The 20,098-nt window shown below is 42.8% G+C and overlaps 1 protein-coding gene across 2 annotated transcripts; it reads left to right on the plus strand.

Annotated features, from left to right (window-relative positions):
• Positions 1–192: 192 nt before the first annotated feature.
• On the plus strand, positions 193–20,039 carry ttyh1 (tweety family member 1). Of its 2 annotated transcripts, none has more exons than XM_046400330.1 (15): positions 193–622; positions 4,494–4,658; positions 6,185–6,414; positions 8,819–8,930; positions 9,696–10,033; positions 12,240–12,335; positions 12,444–12,516; positions 14,069–14,144; positions 14,343–14,398; positions 14,695–14,787; positions 14,880–14,972; positions 15,082–15,221; positions 15,990–16,157; positions 17,735–17,813; positions 18,937–20,039. In XM_046400330.1, exons 2-15 carry the CDS (start codon positions 4,524–4,526, stop codon positions 19,018–19,020), a joined length of 1,773 nt encoding a protein of 590 aa, XP_046256286.1. In that variant the 5' UTR covers positions 193–622; positions 4,494–4,523; the 3' UTR covers positions 19,021–20,039. The 2 variants fall into 2 exon arrangements, with proteins under 2 accessions (XP_046256286.1, XP_046256287.1); XM_046400331.1 differs by having other exon boundaries at positions 196–622; positions 15,990–16,050.
• Positions 20,040–20,098: the final 59 nt, after the last annotated feature.

The raw sequence follows: 20,098 nt of genomic DNA on the forward strand, positions 1-20,098 counted from the left end.
GCTCTTTCTATCAGTAATCTGGTCAGGATTCAGTCTGGGGGGTCTGGACAGAGATTGGTCCAGTTGATGGGAGTGTGCGATGGGAGTGTGCGTGGATGTTGGTGGGGGTCGGTACCCCCTGCTAATCCCTGTTAACAGATTAATTATCTTTGGGCAATATCGTGTTGCTGCCCTGTTGTCAAGTCGTGCGTTAAGCTATGAAGGGCTACAGTGCAAAGATAAAGGGTCCCTTAGGGGTGTCTCCTCAATCCTAATCCCTCTCTCCCTCTCTCTCTCTCTCTCTCTCTCTCTCTCTCTCTGTCTCTCACACTCTCTCACTCGCTCTCACTGAGAGCTCCTCTCCCATCCATCAACACAAGCACCTCTCCACTGTCACCAGACGACCATACAATTATTGGCTATTTAATATTTCAATAACTGCAAGACTCACTGCCTTATCTTTCCCCAGTTTTGAACATATTTTTGGCATGTCTCCAAGCCATTTTTTCAGGATGATGTTTTTTCAAGAGCATCAGGCGTTGATGGCTGGCAGTATACCTCTTTGAGTGGGCAAATATTTCACGGACACCGGCAGAGAGGAGACACAGAAGGAGAGAGAAACCTCCCAACGCTTCCGACAGAGGTAAGAGGCTGATCTCTCTCCTTGATGGTGGCTTAGTTGTTGATGTGGTTGCAGAGGTTACTCGCCAGTCAAGTGAAACATAATATAAATGCACATTGCATGATATCACAGTGTATTGCTAATTTGGAGCGGTGCTTATCTTTTCAGATATACTTAATGGATGTTCATGAAATCATTACCGGAATGGATTCACTTTTATCATTTTATCAAATATCACAAGTACTGGACATTTATGGAATAAGGAAATTATTAGTGGATGCTGTGAGAGTTTGATTACATTCATTTATTTTCCACCCGGCTATAGTTTCATAATGGCTTTTGCAAAATGTGTTACATCTGCAAGATAAGTGGACATTCCTCTCTGTAGGGGATTGTTGATTCGGGGCAGTAGTGTGGAAGCATTTTGTCACCATCAACTTGTCAGGCTGGACTCTTGCACACATCAGAGCACTGATTCGCTCTGACTTACTGACTATGAGCTGCACTCACTTACCTTGGGTCAGCTGCACTCACTTTGAAGGTCCATTGTTGGAACTGCATGGGCATTAATATTTTTGCAGATGAATGTAAAGTGAAAACTGAATTTGAATTTTTCCTGTGGCTTCACATGTTAGGTAACTTCCCAAAACTGCTAATTAATTTCTCCTGGCTGATGTAGTGTGTCATGAGGCTGAAATCCTTTCTCATAAATTACAGCCATTAAGGTTGTTTTTAAGAGGCTGTTACCTATGATGTGAATTGTAATGGATTTTATGAGGCGCATTGGAAATATGCATCATGTCAGCAGCAAAGGGACTGCACTAATTCGACTACATCTTTTGATCAAGAGTTTTACTGCTGTGTAAAAAAAAAATCTGAAGGTGGAGATGAGTCTCCTGCGCTAAAGATGATCCTAAATCCGGGTGACAGAGATGCTTCAGCTTTGCTCTCATTAGCCGCCTCACAAAATGGCCCTTTTCTTAGCATTCAGGCATCGTGGAGACATGGAGACTGATTTCATTCTCGGTGTTGAGCTTCATGCACATTCAACACAGAATTTTTCACTCGTTTTGTGTTTTTTTCCTCCTTCTTCTTCTTAAGAGCTCACCGTCAGGTGATAGTCGGTGCGATCTCTCTCTCTCCTTGTCTCTCTTGTTTTTTGTTCTTCGCCGACCGAACTCAAAAAATCACATTTATCACGTTTGTTTGGTTTCAGTTATGCAATAGTGAGAGGCATGATAACAAGCTGACATCACGTCAACTTGAGGCTTTGTATGGGTGACAACTGCTGAGCAACTGCTGCTCCTCGACTGTGACAACCCCCCTCCCCACAAACACATCAGCACCTCATAAAGCTGCCTCGATATCTTTCGGGGTTGCAGGAGAATCCTACCTGAACTTTGACCTGATGTCTGTCATCGCTGTGAGACAGATAACGTGCTGTCATGCTGGTGGTTTCGTTCCTTTATCTTCAGTTGTTTGATAATGGGTTTTATGTGGTGTTTTCTGCTTGCGTCAGCACAGTATTTGTCATCCATCAAAGGACATGTTTCTCTCTTTATTGACCCACTTTGTTGGTGGTGATCACAACAGGTAGACATGAATTTCCTTTGACTGTGGAATTATTCCCTTGATTATCACACCTCTCTAAAACGCTCTTGTCCTCTCCAAAGCCTGATAAATAATCTTATAATTTCACTCAAGACAAATGATCATGGAGGAAGGCATTACACCGTCGGAAAAGCACGCACTTTGTGTTTACACTGTGGATGTGTGGTGCACGGATGCAGCTCTCACAATGTGTGAAGCATCGTGACCAGCACAGTTTTAATAAGGAAAATGGAGTGTTGGCAGTGATTCGATTTGTGACAGTTGGGCTGCTGGAATCACTAAGGTGAACAGGCTTATTGTAATGGGCTTAGAGCAGCCCTGTCTGGCCTGTGGGCGAGCTGTTAACTTGTTCCAGGCCATAACCGCCCCAAATCTGAGTGGGAAATTGTCTGGCACTGAATGTGACAATGTGGCTAAATCTAAACTTTTATCAGTGCTGCTGTAAATAACACGATTCTGTGCAATGGATTGTAAACGCGAACCAATAGGGATAGTAAAATCCCTCGTGGAATACTGCGCTGATTGAAAGTTGTATTGAATAAATAAAACAGCTGCAGTAAAATATAATAAAGTCCAACACAAGCCATTTAATTCAGACTCTCTCTGACATTATTGGATCCTGTTTGAATCAAATGCAGAACTGTATCCCTCTGTAATATCAGCGTGGAGCTGAGCTGTATAACTCTTTGTGTTCAGGCCTCAGTGCTGTTGTTGTGAATTGTTTGCTCTCTCTTGAGCTGTCTTAAAACGCTTCTTTCTTAAACAGTGAAGCTCTGATGGTCTGTTAATCTGGGCAGCCCGTATCAGAAGCCTACCAGGCTCTTGTCTTGCCCTCTGTTCCCCCTCCGCTCCGTCACTGGAATGAGGACTCCAGTGTATGTTTTGGCTAACCGGATTTGCCTTTTGTATTTACCCGACTTTATCCCTCTTGGCCGGCTTTAGTAAGAGATGCTGAATACTAAACAGTGGTTGGTGATGGAGCCATATATACCAGTAAATCATTCTCTGTGTAATGGTCTACTTGGTGCCTTATACAGTGTTCTTCTGCAGGAAGACTTCCTCAAAGGTCCCATATGTGCCCTATATAATCCATGCTGCTCCTATAGCATATACAGTTTTTTATGAGGTTAAGAGAGAGGCCTGTGAATAACAATAATAAGTAATGTACTCCCCGGTGGCAACTAACGATGATTCTTATTATTGAATCTTTTGATTATTTTTTCCATTCATCTATTAATTGTTTATGCTGTTAAATGTTTTTTTTTTTTAAATCATACATATCCAGAGCCTAAAGATCTGTTTTGAACCCACCATCCCAGCAACCATCCACAACTCGAAGATATCCAATTAAAGATGACATCAAACACAGGAAAATCAGAAAATCTTTGGAATATATACTATAAACTACATTTTTGCTTGCCTAAATTACTTAAATTGTCAATGAGCTCGAGCGATAAAAGAATCTTATGTTCCATAAAAGAAGGTTGTTCTTCTGAAATATGTCTCAAAAATAAAAAATAAATAAAGAAATATAAAAGCAAAGGTCGGGTCACCTAAAGCTTCATGTGGTACCTAAAATTCATGTGATAGTCTAGCTTTATTTGCTTTAATCTTACAGTTAAATGTGTCATCATTACCACAAGTGCAATATTAAGGACTACTTTCTGGACTACCTCATACTTGCACACACTTGCACATGCACATTTATGCTGCTATGTGCTAAAACCGGCTTCTTTATTTAAATGTTTAGCTTATTTAAATGTTTAATTTTATATTCTTTTTATATTCTAGTTTTATTTCGCATATATTTCTATTTTATTCAACTTTTTACCTCGTATTTTTATATTTTTATATTCTACTTATTGCTCCCGGGACCTGAGTCCTAATTTCGTACCTTAAACATGTGAATGTGAGCTGGTATGACAATAAAGTTCCTTGATTTGATTTGATTTGATTTGAAACCAAACTCTGTTGTAAAGGTAAAGCAGGTCATGCATAAAAACAAAACAATACACCTCAGCCTCTTCTCTGAGTGATGTGTGTGCACTGATTTACACTTCCGGGAGCTCATTTCAAGTAACTATTGTTGACATTGTGACCCTGACTTCCTTCAGGTGATCACTGGTCATAAATCGTCTAAACTGTGCCTGTGTAGAGCTCTGTCCCCTCAGCTCGGCCACAGCCTCAGGAAGACCTTCATCCCTCCTTACCCTCTTTTCACCCCCCCTCCTCTTACTTCACATCCTGGTTGCCTCTGACCCCGCTTTCCTCTCTCCCGCAGGGTGGAGGAGGGGACCAGCGGCAGTAGAACATGGCTGCCATGACAACGGTGCCCAGCTATACCCCATCGCTGTGGGTGAGAGTGTGTCACGCCCTCCCCCGGCTGGACCTCTCCATGCAGATGAAGGACAACATCTTTGTCCCCGACAGCTGGGAGTACCAGCAGGTAACAGACACCTGCCGCAGCCACTCATAGCACACTGTAACCACATGCTGTACTGTAGCTGTCCAATCTGTGGGGCCACGTTGCATAATAATTACAGCCCTGTTGCTCAATTTGTACTTAGAAATGTATAGGTATGTTGCACAATTAAGTAACTAGATCTTTAGCTCTACATCACTCTATAAATTTCTCTTTAAACCCCTGAATGTAACAAGGACCTGCACGATGGCATTTGAAATCCATTTAAAACCCATATCATGAAGTTTTATTGACCCAATTATTGGTGAATAAATTGCACCAAACCCTAGCAAGAGCCTCTCAGCTCACATCTTATCTTTTCCTACCTTGCTTTAGCTGCTTTAATGCTTTTTTAAAAAAATCTGTCACTTACACCTCTGCCTCTGTGCATGCAAAGTGGAGACATTTCACGCAATTTGGTTCCAGGCAGTGCATGAGATTCAACAGTCTTCTAGCAGGTTTCCACTGCCGCTATTGTGTGTATCGGTGTGAACTGTGCAGTTTCTGCTGCAACATGCAAAGGTCTCATCCTTCTCTTCCAGCAGGCTCTGTCATACAAAGCACTTCGGCTAGCAGAGTCTCACAGTGCGTGTTTGTGACTTCTCTGCGGTACAAAAGGGGTTGGGGGGGGGGGACGCAAATTATCCTGCAGAACAGAAAGACAAAAGAGACTGAAAGTGCTCCGAGAGAGGGAATGAGTAATGCGAGGAGGTAGCTGAACAGAAGACCAGGCAGAGAGACTGAGAGAGAGAGAGAGAGAGACAGAGAGAGATGAGAGTGGGAGTGAGAGAGAGTGGCAGTGAATGTATTTAAGTAGGTCACAGATTATTAATAGAGATTCAGTGGCGTGGATAGAAAGGAGGAGAGGGGAGAGAAAGAGAGTGGGAGCGTGGGGAAAGAGGGCTGGGTTGAGTGGGGCGATGGGGAGGGGCTTCGGCGAACAGGAGGTGAGATAGAGAGAAGGTGGAGGAATGGGGAGTGACAGACGGACAGATGGATGAAGGATAATACTGTAGATATGTGTGGAGGCAGAAATGCATCTCAGTAATGTTGACTTTCTGATGTGATCAAAGTCTGATATGGCTTAGTGACGTTATTATTAACTGCGGTTCAAATAAAGATCTGGGATTGATGGGTTAAGCCTTTGAAATAAGTATAAATGGTCAAGAAGCAGCTTGAATTATGTGCTAAATTCATCTTTTTATAAATGTGTGTTTGCATGTAGTTGCGTATCTGTATCTCTGATATTTCTTACTGTCTCTGTGAAGGGCTTAATTTATATTCTCATACCTTTTTAATCACCATCTCCTGCTGCTAATGGGGGCGGGACAATATGACAAGCTATGGAATTTAATAAGATTAGTTGGTATTTTACCCTTTCAAATTGCTCTTCTCCACTTGTAGAAATGGAATTAAAAGTGCCATCTCTCACATTCACTGACTCATCCTCTGATTTTTTTTCTCCCTCCTCCTCTTCTTCCTCCTCCTCCTCGTCTTCTTCCTTCTTTCAGACTCTGCTGGTTTTGTCCAGTTTATCAGCTATCGCTCTTGTTATCTCCCTCCTGGTGGTTCTCTCCTTCCTCATACACTACTGCTGCTGTCACCGTGGCGATCGGAGCGAGGGATCGGAGGAGGAGGAGGAGGATGAAGATGCCAGCACAGGTCACGGTTACAGCGGGAAGAAGGGGCGGGGCATCTGCTGTGTCACGTGGGTGGCGGTGGCAGCTGTCACGCTGTGCTGGTGAGGAGGAGGATTCAGACGTCATTATCACCTACAGAGCTCTTAAAGTTTATGGCAACACACACAAGTCGCCTTTCAGCAGTGATGGATGAAATATTCAGATTTTTGTTCTAGTAAAAGTACCACTGCAGTACAGAAGTGGAATCAGCAAGATGTAAAGTATTACTTGGTACTGGTGACTAAATACTAGTTGCACATTATGAGTTACAAAACTCTTGATGAGCTTTCTGCAGATGAGTCCATAATAATACACTCTTAATTTTGATACTTAAACTTCTCTTTGCTCATACTTGAGTGTAGGACTTGTACTCGTAGTGGAGGATTTTCTTATTGTGGCGTTGCTGCTTTTAGAAAAAGGATACAGAAGCTACTTCCTCCACTACTCATTATGAGATTGTCTATACTGATGCATTCATTTTTGGTCAGATTTTGCTGTCATAGCTGAAGTCTAGCAAAGTCTATTTAGCTTCAGACAGATTAGTTGAGTGGTTCCCAACCTAAGGTTCAGTCCCCTCCAGTGGGTCAACAAGTCAAATCTGAGGGGCTATAAGCAAACGTCTGATAAGCAAATTAATATTCCTTGGAAACTTTGCATTTTTTGCATAATATTGAATTATTTTACCTAATTTAGCCTGAAGCTGTTTATTGTTGGCCAAAGCCAGGCGAGCTTTCCCCCCCTGTTTACAGTCTTTAGGCTAAAATAACCTAATCTACTGCTGGTTGTAGGTTCATCAGTCTTCTCATTTAGCCCTCTGCAAGAAACCCAAATAAGCACATTTTCCAAAATGTTCAAACTGTACCCATCACATTTAGCTAAAGCTGCCAGCAAAAAAACTGGAAACTACTGGTTAATCTTTAAATAAATGCACTTCATTTCACAAACGTATCTTGTGTTTTTCAGGTAGAGTCTTAAACTAATTAGTAACTCTGTGTGGCAGATTGTGTTTCGAAAAGTGTGTGTAAAGAAGCTAGAAATACTCATGTAAAATATGTCAAGTTTTACAGGACATTAGTTGAGCAAATGAACATAGTTTACTTTATACAGCAACAAGGCTGTGAATCACACGCTGTCACTTTCTCCATCGTCATGTGCTTTTTAGTCTGCCGCTGTCACTGGTGTCACCGTAGGAAAAACAAAACCATGACAGCTGACGGTCATGTTCTGGTGCTGTTTTCCCGACCACAAGACTATGACAGCACTGTGTGTGTGTGTTCTGTGGATTTCCCTGTCGTTATCTGTGTGTGTGTGCATGTGTGTGTGTGTTTATGTATGATCTCAGCTTGCCCACCTACAGTACAGTCATTTACCCACTGGTGTTCCCCTCAGATCTGGTGACCGTGCAGTCATCAAGTCAGTACATTGTCTCCGCTGTACATTATACAGAGATGCTGCCTGTCGTCTGTCCAGCACACTCTCATATAGCTCAAGTCACTGAAGGGAAGCTCAGCTGCCTTTTAAATCTAATGCTACAGGCTCAGCTGTTTGCTGTAATAAAATTATAGAGCAATTTAATGCTTCCACAGTGTCTGCCATTATGCTCCAGTCCATTCCCTTCACGTTCACATGCACTACGACTGTATTGCTATATCACTGAACATAATGTATTGGAGATGTGATTTTGGCTGTTGTAATGATGTCATCACAAACAGACTGTAGGTTGATGTGGCTCATGTCTCCCCCTTATGGACCATAATGTGATGTAAAACATAGTCGTCTCCTCTGCTTCGATGATGCTTAATGCAAGAGTCTTTCTGTGCCAAACATGTTGAAAAAAATAATGCTGCAGTTTACCTCTTGAAAATATTTCATGTGACAGACACCCTCTCCTCTGTGGTGGCCTTCAGTCGGAGGAGCAGTCATTTGAAATGCAGCTGCATTAAACAGCGTTCACATTTGGCAGCTTGAAATGCAAAGCACACACAGACGCAGACACACATTCCTCCTTTTTCCCCCTGCTTTCTAATCTGGGTCACATACTTTGTGGGAGATTGGGTCATACCATTCCTCTCGGGTTTGAGGGGATTTGATGAACATCTGGCCCGAGCCTTAATCTGAATATCTGAATAACAGAAAGATGTGTAAACATGTCGCTATGGTTAACATTCTGAATATTTTCCTCGCTGAAGCTTAATCACTGAGTGCTGAGAGTCATCCCCCCCCCCCCATCATCTGTTTATTCCTTCCCCTGCACTGCGCTGATGGTATGCCCATCCAGAGCACACACTTCCCATCCTCTACAGCTCTATCTCCTTGTGTCACATTCATTTAAAATGTACATACACACTGAATTAAACATTACAGTTATGCCTCTGCTATCTGTTCCTCTATCGTCCTGTCACACACACACACACACACACCCTCCCACAATGTTTCATGTCTCCTTTTTTTTCCCCCTCTTTGCAGTGTTGCCATAGGCATCGGTTTCTATGGCAACAGCGAGGCTAATGATGGGATGTATCAGTTGACCTCGTCTCTTCTCACAGCCAATTATACGCTAGCTTCCATCGATCTGCTGGTGAGTGCTGCGCCACGCAAGTAAACTGTCATGCAGAATATCAGCCCTGCTTGATGCTGTGTGTGTGTGTGTGTGTGTGTGTGTGAGTGAGAGAGAGTGAGGGAGAGAGAGAGAATCAGATACAAACTTCTGTTTTATCGATTTCCCTGTGGTCAGACAGCGGTTTATGTGTCAGACTGCTAAATGTCCTCATTCTCCTCAGGAGATGCAGGTCAGCAAAACTACAGTAATATAGGTAATGATACACAGCTGAATACAAGTGGGGAAAAACACAATCTACCATATCAAATGGTGTATCTATCTTATCAAGGAAACAGACATATCTGACCCTCATAAAGCAGTAGCATTAGACACAGTGCACACAGACTCTGCACAGACTAAAAGCAAAGCAAATGCGGAATAAAACACATTTGTCGAGAAATGTAGTCCTACTTCAACCTCTAAGATCAGCTCTCTTATTGCATGCCTGGTCAGAGCAGGAATATCTCATAATAGGTGAGGGTTTACCCCAGCTAAAAGATTACATATATTTATTTCATTCAAAAACCCACAATTTCACTTTCAGCAGTTTGATAAGATGCAGGACCTGAGCTTTAACTTGTATTATAGGGACATGCATTAGTGAACTGAGGCACCAACATGCCCACCATCTTCAGCTTTCTATCACCATAACAGAGACCACCACTATTTTATGAGCATCATCTTTTCCACTTTGTGGTTTCCATCCCACTTATCTCCCCTCACATTCTTCCTTACTCCCTCCAGATTTCAGATACAATTACTGGGCTGCAGCTGTCTATCTCTGGCCCTCTGACCTCGATGGAGGAGCTCTTTACCGGCAGCAAACCCTTCCTGGTGTCGACGCGGAACTGCCGGAGGTTATCTGAGAACGTCATCAACCTCCTCTCCTCCATCTCCCTGGCACGGTCCAGTGTTAATGCAGGCCTGGGGAATGACAGCAGTGTCAGTGGGGCGTCCATCATACCTCTGACCCCAGTACCTCCCTCTGTGGCTCCGACAGTGGTGCCCAGCGGCGGCTTAATCACCAGCCCCTTCTCACCTGGCTGGGCGGCCAACACACTGATGGTCAATGAGGACTACAGGTGAGACTGCAGTTTGGATTGTGATTTTTAATTTGCATTTTTTGGATAATTATTAGTAAATTGAGTCATTTCCGGATATCTTGCCCAAGGGTGGTGGTGGGGGGGGGGGGCATGGCCACAGTTCAGTGCACACAGGCCTGTTTCTGTACGATACAATACACTGCAGTTCAAAGCTGATTCAATATCATTTCTTTCAGCCGTAATTATAACATTTTATTTTATGGATCTGTAAGTTGTTTCCTGTAAAGAACTACAGAATTTGGCACTAACTGAAAAAACTGAGGACATGAACATGCAAAAATGTCAAGCTTTCAACCTGCCTTACATGGAAACTGAGGGTTTCCAGTCATAAATGAGGAATGTGCAATATGTGCAATACGCTCTTGGTTTTAACGGGAGTCGTCCTTTCAATCAAAAAGCAAATACTCTTAAAATTACCACCAAACTATACAATTACGGATATAAAGATATACTGTGATGTTATACTTAATCTCGGATAAAACAAGAGTTGATATTTGTACTTGTCTATCAACATCCATATTTCCTCTCAGAATCAAAAACAGCCGAGGACTTTGTGTCCCATGTGACACCATGAACACTGGCAGTGACAGTCAGCTTTCTGCTTTCAACTGAAGCTGTTTATATTCGTTCTCTCTTTGCAATTTGACCTCGGAGAGTTGGGTCCAGAAAGTAATGATTCCCCTGAATCATGCTTTCCAGTGAAACAGATGCTGTAACCACATTCTTGATGTATCTGCTAATAAAGCAACAGGAATTCTTGTTCTCCCCACTTGAAAAATTCATTGTTACTCATCATGATCTGTCAGTTTTCCAGTCCCGTTGTGAGGTGTTGTGGCTATAAACACATGAATTCACTTACAAAGTCACAAATTTAGCCTTTTACAACTTGTTCAGCAGAAGCGTCAGGATCAGTTCTTGAGTACATTTCAGGGGAAGTAGAGAAAAAAAGTGTTATTTTCAAATGGACTAATTCATTCCCAAATATTATTTACTCCACCTACTTTATCCATCATCCAAGTGTAACTGCTTATCAGCCACTATTTACTGTGACTTGGAGCATGGAAACTTTACTTTTCTAGCACACAGGTCCACTCTCAACACATGGATGTTGGTTATCAGCACTACGACAGCCCTGCCTGTAGTGTTAGCATAAGAAACCGTCCTCACCAGCCTTTTATGAACGTGCATGTTCATTGGGGTGGATGTGATTATTGAGGTAACACAATGGAACAAAAATGTTTTTACACTTAATGGGCTGATGGGATGCTTTTATATCCCAATTGCATAATGAACACACTTTAATTGATTAATAAAAGGCCATAACTACATCCTAGTGCTAATTCACATTGTAATAACAATGTGAAAGTGCTGTCTCCCCTAAACAAACCGCACACGGCAAACACAGATGACAGAAGTGATTTATCCCTGTCCTTAAACTAGAGGTTGTGTAAGACTCAGCCTCATCCTGAGTTCACCACTTCCCTCCTGTAGTGGAGTCTTGTGTCTGCCTTATCTTAAATGGCAAATAAAGCTAAAGCCATTCAGCAGACCGCAGACACACACTGAGATTTTTTTTTTATTTAAAAGAGACATCCCGGATCAGCAGTGTTATATCAAAACCACAATAATCTTATACTTCTCAGCAGTTTTAATTCTGGGAGTGGTTGGGGGGAAGTGCACTAAACTCATATTTGTTAAAGCAGTGGTTCAAAACATGATCAAGGAATAAAATACTTCTATCCTAATGAACTGACTCTGATTATCTAAGAATAATGAATAACTACCCATAAAATACAACAACAGAAAGCAGCAACTTAAAAAAAGTATTATAATATAATATTGCAGTTCCTTCTTGCATATTTCCAGATGCATAATACAGCAGTTGTACTATGAAAGCAACAAATGGGTCCATTTTTTGGGTCAGAACAAGCAGCAGCAGTATGAATGCTGTTGTCATTTTTAATCAGAGTTTGATAAAAAAGCAAACTGTGGGATACAGTTGAAAATTGTGGGGGAAAAACACTTGTAAGCGGACCTTGAGTTGAGCTTTTTTGTTTTTTTGTTTTTTTTAATCCAACAACTTGTTCAAAGGTCAAGAATATTTTTGCACCCTCAACATTTCTCACAGTTTTTAATGTAATGGGATTGGCTATGTGTGGTGCTTGTGTGTTTTTCCTTCTTACAGGTGGCTTTCATACGTTTTGTTGCTGCTGCTTGACCTCATAGTGTGTCTCTTCATCCTGCTTGGACTGGCCAAACAAGCCCGCTGGCTGCTCATCCTGTGAGTAAACACACACACACATTTGTATCTTTAGACACAAACCATACAACTCTGGATTGATGGTCAGAGTGTCCTCATGGCTGAAGAGTTTGTGCTGTTCTCCCACAGGATGACCGTGCTGGCCTGGCTGGCTCTCTTCCTAAGCTGGGGCTCCCTGGGCTTGGAGACAGCCACTGTAGTGGTGAGTAGATCCAGTAAAAGAGGGAGGGGAGGGCTGGAGGAATAGGAAGTGAATTGGACTGTCATGGGAGGGACTGGCCCCCCACCACTGAGGGAAGAGAGCTGGAGGAGGCCGACCCCTGATGGCAGGCCAATGCTGTGTGTGTGTGTGTGTGTGTGTGTGTGTGTGTGCGCGCAAGTGAGTGTGATTTCTGTACCCATTGTACTAAGCCGTGAAAAGACCTGCCTCCTAGGGAACGTTGCAGTCATGGCAGAAGACCAAAAAGGCAGAAAAATGGGGCAGAGATTAAAGATTCAATGCACGCGTGCACAAGTGCGTTTGTGAACAAAGTGTGTTTGTGCTTTAAAGTGCGTGTTTTTCGTGTAAGTGTGTTTGCGAGTGTGTGGGCGTTTGGCTTCAAGAAGTAGAGATGGAAGATGAAGAGAAGTGCTTTCAACGAGAGTGAGGAGGGGAGAGGAAGAGTGGCAGAGTGCATTTTGAGATCAGTTTAAGAGAGATGGGTAGACAGAGAGAGAGAGAGAGAGAGAGAGAGAGAGAGAGAGAGAGAGAGCTGAGTGGCCAAACCATCAGCTTGCCATCAGCAGTGCAAGGCTTGAAGCTGGTGCTATTCCTTGGCCCCTTGAGGCTTTAGTCTGAGCATGCAAGGGTGGTTGTAGTGTGAGTGCAGTCCTGTGAAAATAAAATTCGCTAACAGCTGCTGGACGACGTTCAACCGCGAGTCCAGCTATGCTTTCAACGTGTAAACATGACAACGCCATGAGTGTGCTGTGTCTTACAGGCTTAAATCTGGCCACGATTAGAGGCAGTGATATTTGTGAAGAATACATCAAAGAGATCTTTATTATGTCCCAAACAGAGGACTGTCCTTTTTCAGTTTGCCCTGTGAAGTTTCAAGCTCTCTGAAGGGGAGACTGTTTTGCCTTTGGCTGGGGTGCGTGTGAAGAGGGTAAAATGGTGGCTGTTTTTCAGCGCTGCTGCCCACTGTAAGAGTCTCAGTGTCATGTGGAGCTGGCGGGAGATATCCCGAAGCCTGTGGGTTCTCACAGAGCCGCTCTGTCCCTGGTTACTGACTGGGAAACAAAGGGCCAGCTGTGGGCCTGCCCACTTTATGTGGCCTACCACTCTCTATGTGGCTCTCACTCCCTCTTCTGGTGAGGGTGAAGGGGGGAGGGGGGGCTCTCAAGCTGAGGGTGTTTATGAGCTCCTCTTCAAAAATAGGCCAGGAGGTGCAGGAATGTATAGCGATGACATGGAAAACAAAGGTTAACAGAGGGGAGGACAGGAGTGATGAGCTAATGGAAAGACAGCTAGATGTCAGGTTTATCCAGGGCAGCATGTGATGCAGGGAGATCGATACTTGCCACTGTATTGTGAGCTGCTGTCAGATATCTGAGGTAAGTATGTCAGTCGGTCAGTGTCTCTACTAACTTTTCCCTTGTGATCATGTTCTCTTGCCCTCCCTCTTTTGCCTCATCTTCCCCTCTCTCCTGTCGTTTTTCTTCCCGCCCGTCATCCTTTCTCACTCTCCTCATCACTCTTGATGCATCGCCAGGCTCTCAGCGACTTCTGCTCAGATCCAAACACATTTGTCCTGAACTCCACCCACTTCAACACCGGGACCAGCGCAGGTACAGCATTAATCTGTCCATGTGCAGGCCACATTTTTCTGAAAGTGCTGGTTGTTTTCCATTCCTGTAATGCACTTGATTTACCTCCCAACTGTGCATATGTCAGCACAGTCTCACATAATGACAGTTGAATGATCCCACATCTTTTCTATTGTGCACTGATCTGCTGTGCACTGGTGTTTTATGCTGGCCATTCAGATGTGTTGGATTATTACCTGACCTGCAGCAGGCGCATGAACAGTCCATTTCAGCAGGTAATGTGACCACCACCAGTCACATGTCCTATGTATATAACATAGCATGCATTTAGCTGACACACTCACCCTTGTTATTTTAAAGTAAGTGAGCAGATTGGATGTCAGACCTGCTCAAGGCCGGTTAAGGACAAATTATTCCAGGGCGGGATGCACAGCTGTTGCTGCATGTCCTGTTCTTAAATGCTTCGCTCTTCGCCCATATAAAAAAAGCTACACTTTCAGCATATTAATGGTATATTTGATCAACAATGCAAAATAAAAAGCTGTTAACTCCCATGACTTGTTGGCTTCAGCTGCTGACGCAGTCGCAGAGGGCACTGTCCAATATACACACACACCTCTCCAGTCTGGAAAGAAATGCTCTCACACAGTTCCCCAAAGCTGAGGTATGTGATAATGTGTAGAAATATAAGAATTACATTTTCTACAGTGTTTCAGTGATTTCTTTCACTTGATGCAATTTTTTTTGTCACAACAGAAATCACTCAGAGAGGTTCAGCAGATACTTAACTCCACAGAGGGAAACTTTCATCAGTTGGTGGCACTACTGAACTGCCGAGGTCTGAATAAGGTAGCACAACGCTCAGTGCATGAATTCAGGACTTGTATTAACGAAGAAGAGCAGCAAATTACCAAAATACTGCTTCTTTATTTTCATCTGTCTCTCAATTTTCTTTTAGGACTACATTGACTCTTTGAAAGGCCTGTGCTATGATGGGATGGAGGGATTGCTCTACCTCTCCCTTTACTCTTTCCTCTCTGCTCTGGCCTTCACTGCCATCCTCTGCTCTCTGCCCGGTGCCTGGAGGAGCTTCCCCAGGTGAGAGAAAGTGGGAGCATGTGTTTAGTGCATAGGTATAATTGCTGTTGCAGTTCAGTTGGTTCTTTCAGTTTTTGAATAGAAACAAGGACAAGTAGGGCAATATTTTCATCATCCCGCACAAACTTACACGCTGTAAATTACCTAGCATAAACACTGACAAAAGAAGCAGATGGTGTGGGCCAAAATGAATTATTTATCTTGGGCCGAGGTTCCTGAAGAGCAATAAGTCTGTCACCCACAATCAGAAAGTGATTACAAAATAATAGACTTTATGTGTGCTGTATGCTGCTCGGAATAAGGTGAAATATTTTCTTTTTTGCAAACACGTAGAGTATTGAGGAGTTTGGTTTCAGTGGCACAGATTTGTTGGCTGGAGTTGGACTGGATATGGAGCAGGTTGTTTGTTCCAGGCACACTGAAACCAATGAGGACCCATAACAGTAACATTAGGTAGAAGAAGAATTTGGGATCCTGTAGATCAGTAGTTTTATGTTTCCTGTGGTGACCATTTGTGGACAAATAACAAATTTTGACTTGTGAAGTGTGCATCATATCATATCATTTTTAGCATCTAACTAATCACAACCAACAGAATAAACGGAGTTGTCTTGTAAGATGTCTTTTAATAACAGAAATAAACAATGGATATGGAAGTATAACAGAACAATGTATAGAGACTCCATGTCAGTTCTCTGCTCACACGTCTATCTCTGTCTGTCTATCTCACTGTCTGTCTGTCTCTCTCTCTTTCATGGACATTGACAGTGAATCAGAGGAGTATGAAGACTCAGACAGCGAGAGTGAGGACCCCTTCACCTCCCATCAGGCACGTAGACAGACGGCCTCGGGGTCTCAGCGAGGGGCCATGGCCCCCTTCTATAATTACCCGGGGGCCGGGTGGACACCCCCCTTTTCTAGCGCGCCGCCCCTCCCGTGAGTAACACAGACACACAGACACAAAGACAGACAGACAGACAGAACACCATAGATATTTCAAGAGGAGGAGGAGGTTGCTCTTAGATACAGCATTGGCATCATTTTGTCTTGAAGCTTGCACCTGTGGGCAACATTTATACTGATGCCCCAAAGGTCAGAGGTTGTAAAAAGTGCAGGATGGAGTATGACAACACATAGGGACTGAATGAGCACTACTGAGACATTTTTGTGCAGACACATTCACAGTCTTTTTGGTGAAGACACTCACAGATTTCCCCTGACAAGCAGTTAAAGTTCCTGACATACATAACACCTGTTGGACACAGTGCACACCTACCTTCACGAGAGAGAAGCAGAAGTGCAGTACAGTCAGCTGGGTTCACACACTTTGGTCTGTAGACACACAGGATTAGTCCACAGAGCTGTCAGGTTAAACACATGCATTGCAGACAGACACACAGACAGGTCATTATGGACTACAGTGTAGGCAGAGAAACAGACACAACTCCAGAGGTCTGTCTGTCTGTCTGTGTGTCTGTCTATTCGTCTGTCGACTGTTTCGGGACAGACGATGTAGGCCGCTCGGACATTTCACAGATCTTGTCTCAAATGGCGTCCTGTCTCCTAAACAGCAGTAGACTACTGCTGTGATGGGGGGGAGGGTGTCATTGACGAGGCTGCGCTCGTAAAAACTCCGGCGAAGTGAGGCTCAGGTTCACTATAGGTAACCCCACCCACCCACCCACCTGCATCACTCTCATCTGTCTCCTCACCGTGGGCTCCAAACCTCTCCAGTTTTTTTCTCCAGATCTGTCCTTGCTGCTTTTCTCTTTATCCTACCGCCTGCTTCCTTATTTTTGGTTCTCCCTCTTTCTCACTCTCAGTTTTCTCATCTTATTGTGTTTCTTCCGTTTCTCCCTCACTGGTGTTTCCAAACTAGTGTTAGTGTTCTAATAAACCTAAATGTGGACTATTTAATTTTCACTTCTAATGCCAGCTGATCATCTTGACTGCTCCCTTATCCAATATTAACAGCAAAAGGCAAGAATATTGTCTAAACTAAAGCTGTCACGGCTCAGAAACTCAGCTGGTACTAAAAATACAGTCCACTCCTCTTAAATGGAATCTGCTCGGGATTGCTTTAAAAGCTTTCTGGGGTTTATCATGCAGATAAACAGATTCATTAGGAAAACAACATTACAGCCGAAATGGGACTGGTGAGTCACACCCAGCTCTAAATGCATGTAATTGCAGATTATTGTATAAATCCTGCACTGCATCATCAGTCAGGAGTGGTCTGTATGCCTGACGCTGGCGCTCACAGTGTCTGGCTTGAGTTTCAGTAGTACGAACCAACTAGTGAAACTGAGTGCTGTGGTTTTGCGCACTATATTTCTAACCGCTCTTTCTCCTTCTTCCCTGTTGCCTGTCCTTGGGTCACGTCACCCCCTTGCGGCCCCCCCATCCCCTCCGTCTTTCTCAATGTGTCTCATCCCTGTTTCCCTCTCTTCTTCATCCTTCCGTTCCTCCTCTCCCTCTCTCTTCTGTCCTTGTCTCTTTCTATCTCTATACAGGACTCCAAACGTTTCCTCCAATGGCAACCCTGGCTATGAGAGCCTCCCCTTGACTGACAGGCAGTCCCCACCCCCCTCTGTGAGTTCCTCTGTACTTGTGACACCATCGCAATCTGTGCCATTTTATCGATGCTGTTAGAGCACACGCTCGCTTTAAAAAACCAGCAGCAAACGGACTGACATGGTAGCGAGGCTTCGACCTCGCAGCATCCAGTGGGCTGGCCTTTTGTTCCATTTGATGCAATGTTTCACATCGTGCAATAACATGAAAGAGAATTTGCATATTTTTCACTGTTGCCAGTTAACTTTTACATAACTTAAATCTAAAAGCTCTTCCTGTCTTATTGTCACTGTCTGACCATTTTACAGAAGTCCTAATAAACATTCAGTGTGACCTCGGGAACAGTAGCAAGAATAAAATTCCAACTCAAGGTTCCCTTTCTAGCTTCCCCCCACAGCTTTCAATCAGTGGATTATCACGGGAGTCCATATACATATACACTGTCACGTGACTAAACTATTCAGTCTCATGATGACAACTTTGTTATCGTCATGACAACTGAGCAACTGAACTCTTTCAACCGGGGAAGACCATAAGATGCAGCTAGTAAGGGACGATTTTTTTGTTTTGTTTTGTTTTAATGTTGAAAAAGGAAATCAGAAGATAAAAATCAGCAACAAGGAAATGAAAGCTTTTTCTGGCACATTAAGATGCATCTCATGGTCTTCATCGGCATATTGGGTCTGGAGTTGCAATCCCCTCGTCCCATAAGTGAGCACAAATTATCACATGACCAAACTATCAGTCGTATGATGACACTGCAGGGCTCGCAGTGAGCAAACTACATGTGTTGATCAACGTGAGATTCAGCAGAAATCTGGGAAAAATATTCAGGTGGACCTTGAGTTATTATTTTTTTTTATTTTTATCAAAATAATGAACATCTTCATACCTGCATTTGAGTCTTGTCAACTTACTGTGACCAAAGCAGTAATATCTACATAATTTGAAATTGTGCAGGTGTACATTAGTGCCTGCTGGTCAGATAGTGAGAATAACATGTGCTCTCAGCTTGATGAGTTAATCTTCACACATGTGAGTAATGAATTTTGTTCTCTTCTCTCTTATTTTCTCTCGATACACCTTTGGACCATCTCAACCTCCTGTCTGTTGAATCCCATCGTCTGTTCTGGATGTGCAGTACTCTCCCAGCATGCTGACTGGTTACGGGGGAAATCAATCACACCCCAATCCTGCCCATTCGCGGAATCTGTATTCACGTTGATCATTATTTTTTTGTTAGGAAATGTATAAAAAAAATGTTTAGTTTTCATATGAATGGACACTTTACTGAAATGAAAAAGAAACTAATCTAAATACAATGAATGCTAGGTGTGAATTCAAAGTGCGTAACGTCAGTACCACTGAATATTATTATTATTATTATTATTATTAGAAGCACTTAAAAGAAACAGGTCTAAATGAACTATTGATATAACTGACCGTGATAATACTGGTTGGATGGTTGTGCAAAGCTATGAACCAAGTCCGCTTGGTCTAAATTCTTTCCCCTTGTCTGTCCGAACTCTGTGTAAACTGTGAACAGTGGTGAGGCAAGTCAGAGCGGTAATGACGTTACTACGTTGTAGTTTTATATTCTTAAATGTATCAGTACCACCGATTTATTTTTACGTTTTTTTTTTTTATAAATATTGTTGTAGAAAAGCACTGGCACGTAGCAACAAGACACATTTTTTCTGTGAATGGTTATGCAGTTCCCTCACTTGTATCATTTTTTATTATTATTATTACTTTTTATAGGTGGCAATTCTGTATTTTCCTTGTATTACCTTATGGTATTCTGTATATCTCACTGTCATATCTGAATAATCATGAACCTCTGATCTTTAAAAAAAAAAAAAAAATACTAGAGGGCTACCATGACCCTGTTTTAATGATTGAATGGAGAACTACAACTGCCACTCAACTCTTGAGAGTGGCAAACTACAAATCCCATGCAATGACAGCAGGTACATAGCAATATGATTCTTGCTACTGGTGCTGCAGTAGCCCTACCGTAACTAGCAATAATAACTATGTATAGCATTGGGTTTCTGAGATTTCTCCAAGATGTTTTGTGTATATATGGTATGGTTTGTTGGAGATTTCATTGAATCCCCCGTCCTTGCCAACTGACCTTGTTAACCCTTAAATTGAGTTTGTATGGTTATCAATGCTCCTTTTGAATGGCATCCTTTTACACTCAAGAGTCTAATATAAATAAAATAACTTCAGTAACCTTCATCTGGTGTCTACAAGTCAATGCAGTATAAAGAAGACACAAACAATATGCTTCACAACAG

Source organism: Scatophagus argus, chromosome 9, assembly GCF_020382885.2.
Source record: "Scatophagus argus isolate fScaArg1 chromosome 9, fScaArg1.pri, whole genome shotgun sequence".
Classification (NCBI taxonomy): Eukaryota; Metazoa; Chordata; class Actinopteri; family Scatophagidae; genus Scatophagus; species Scatophagus argus.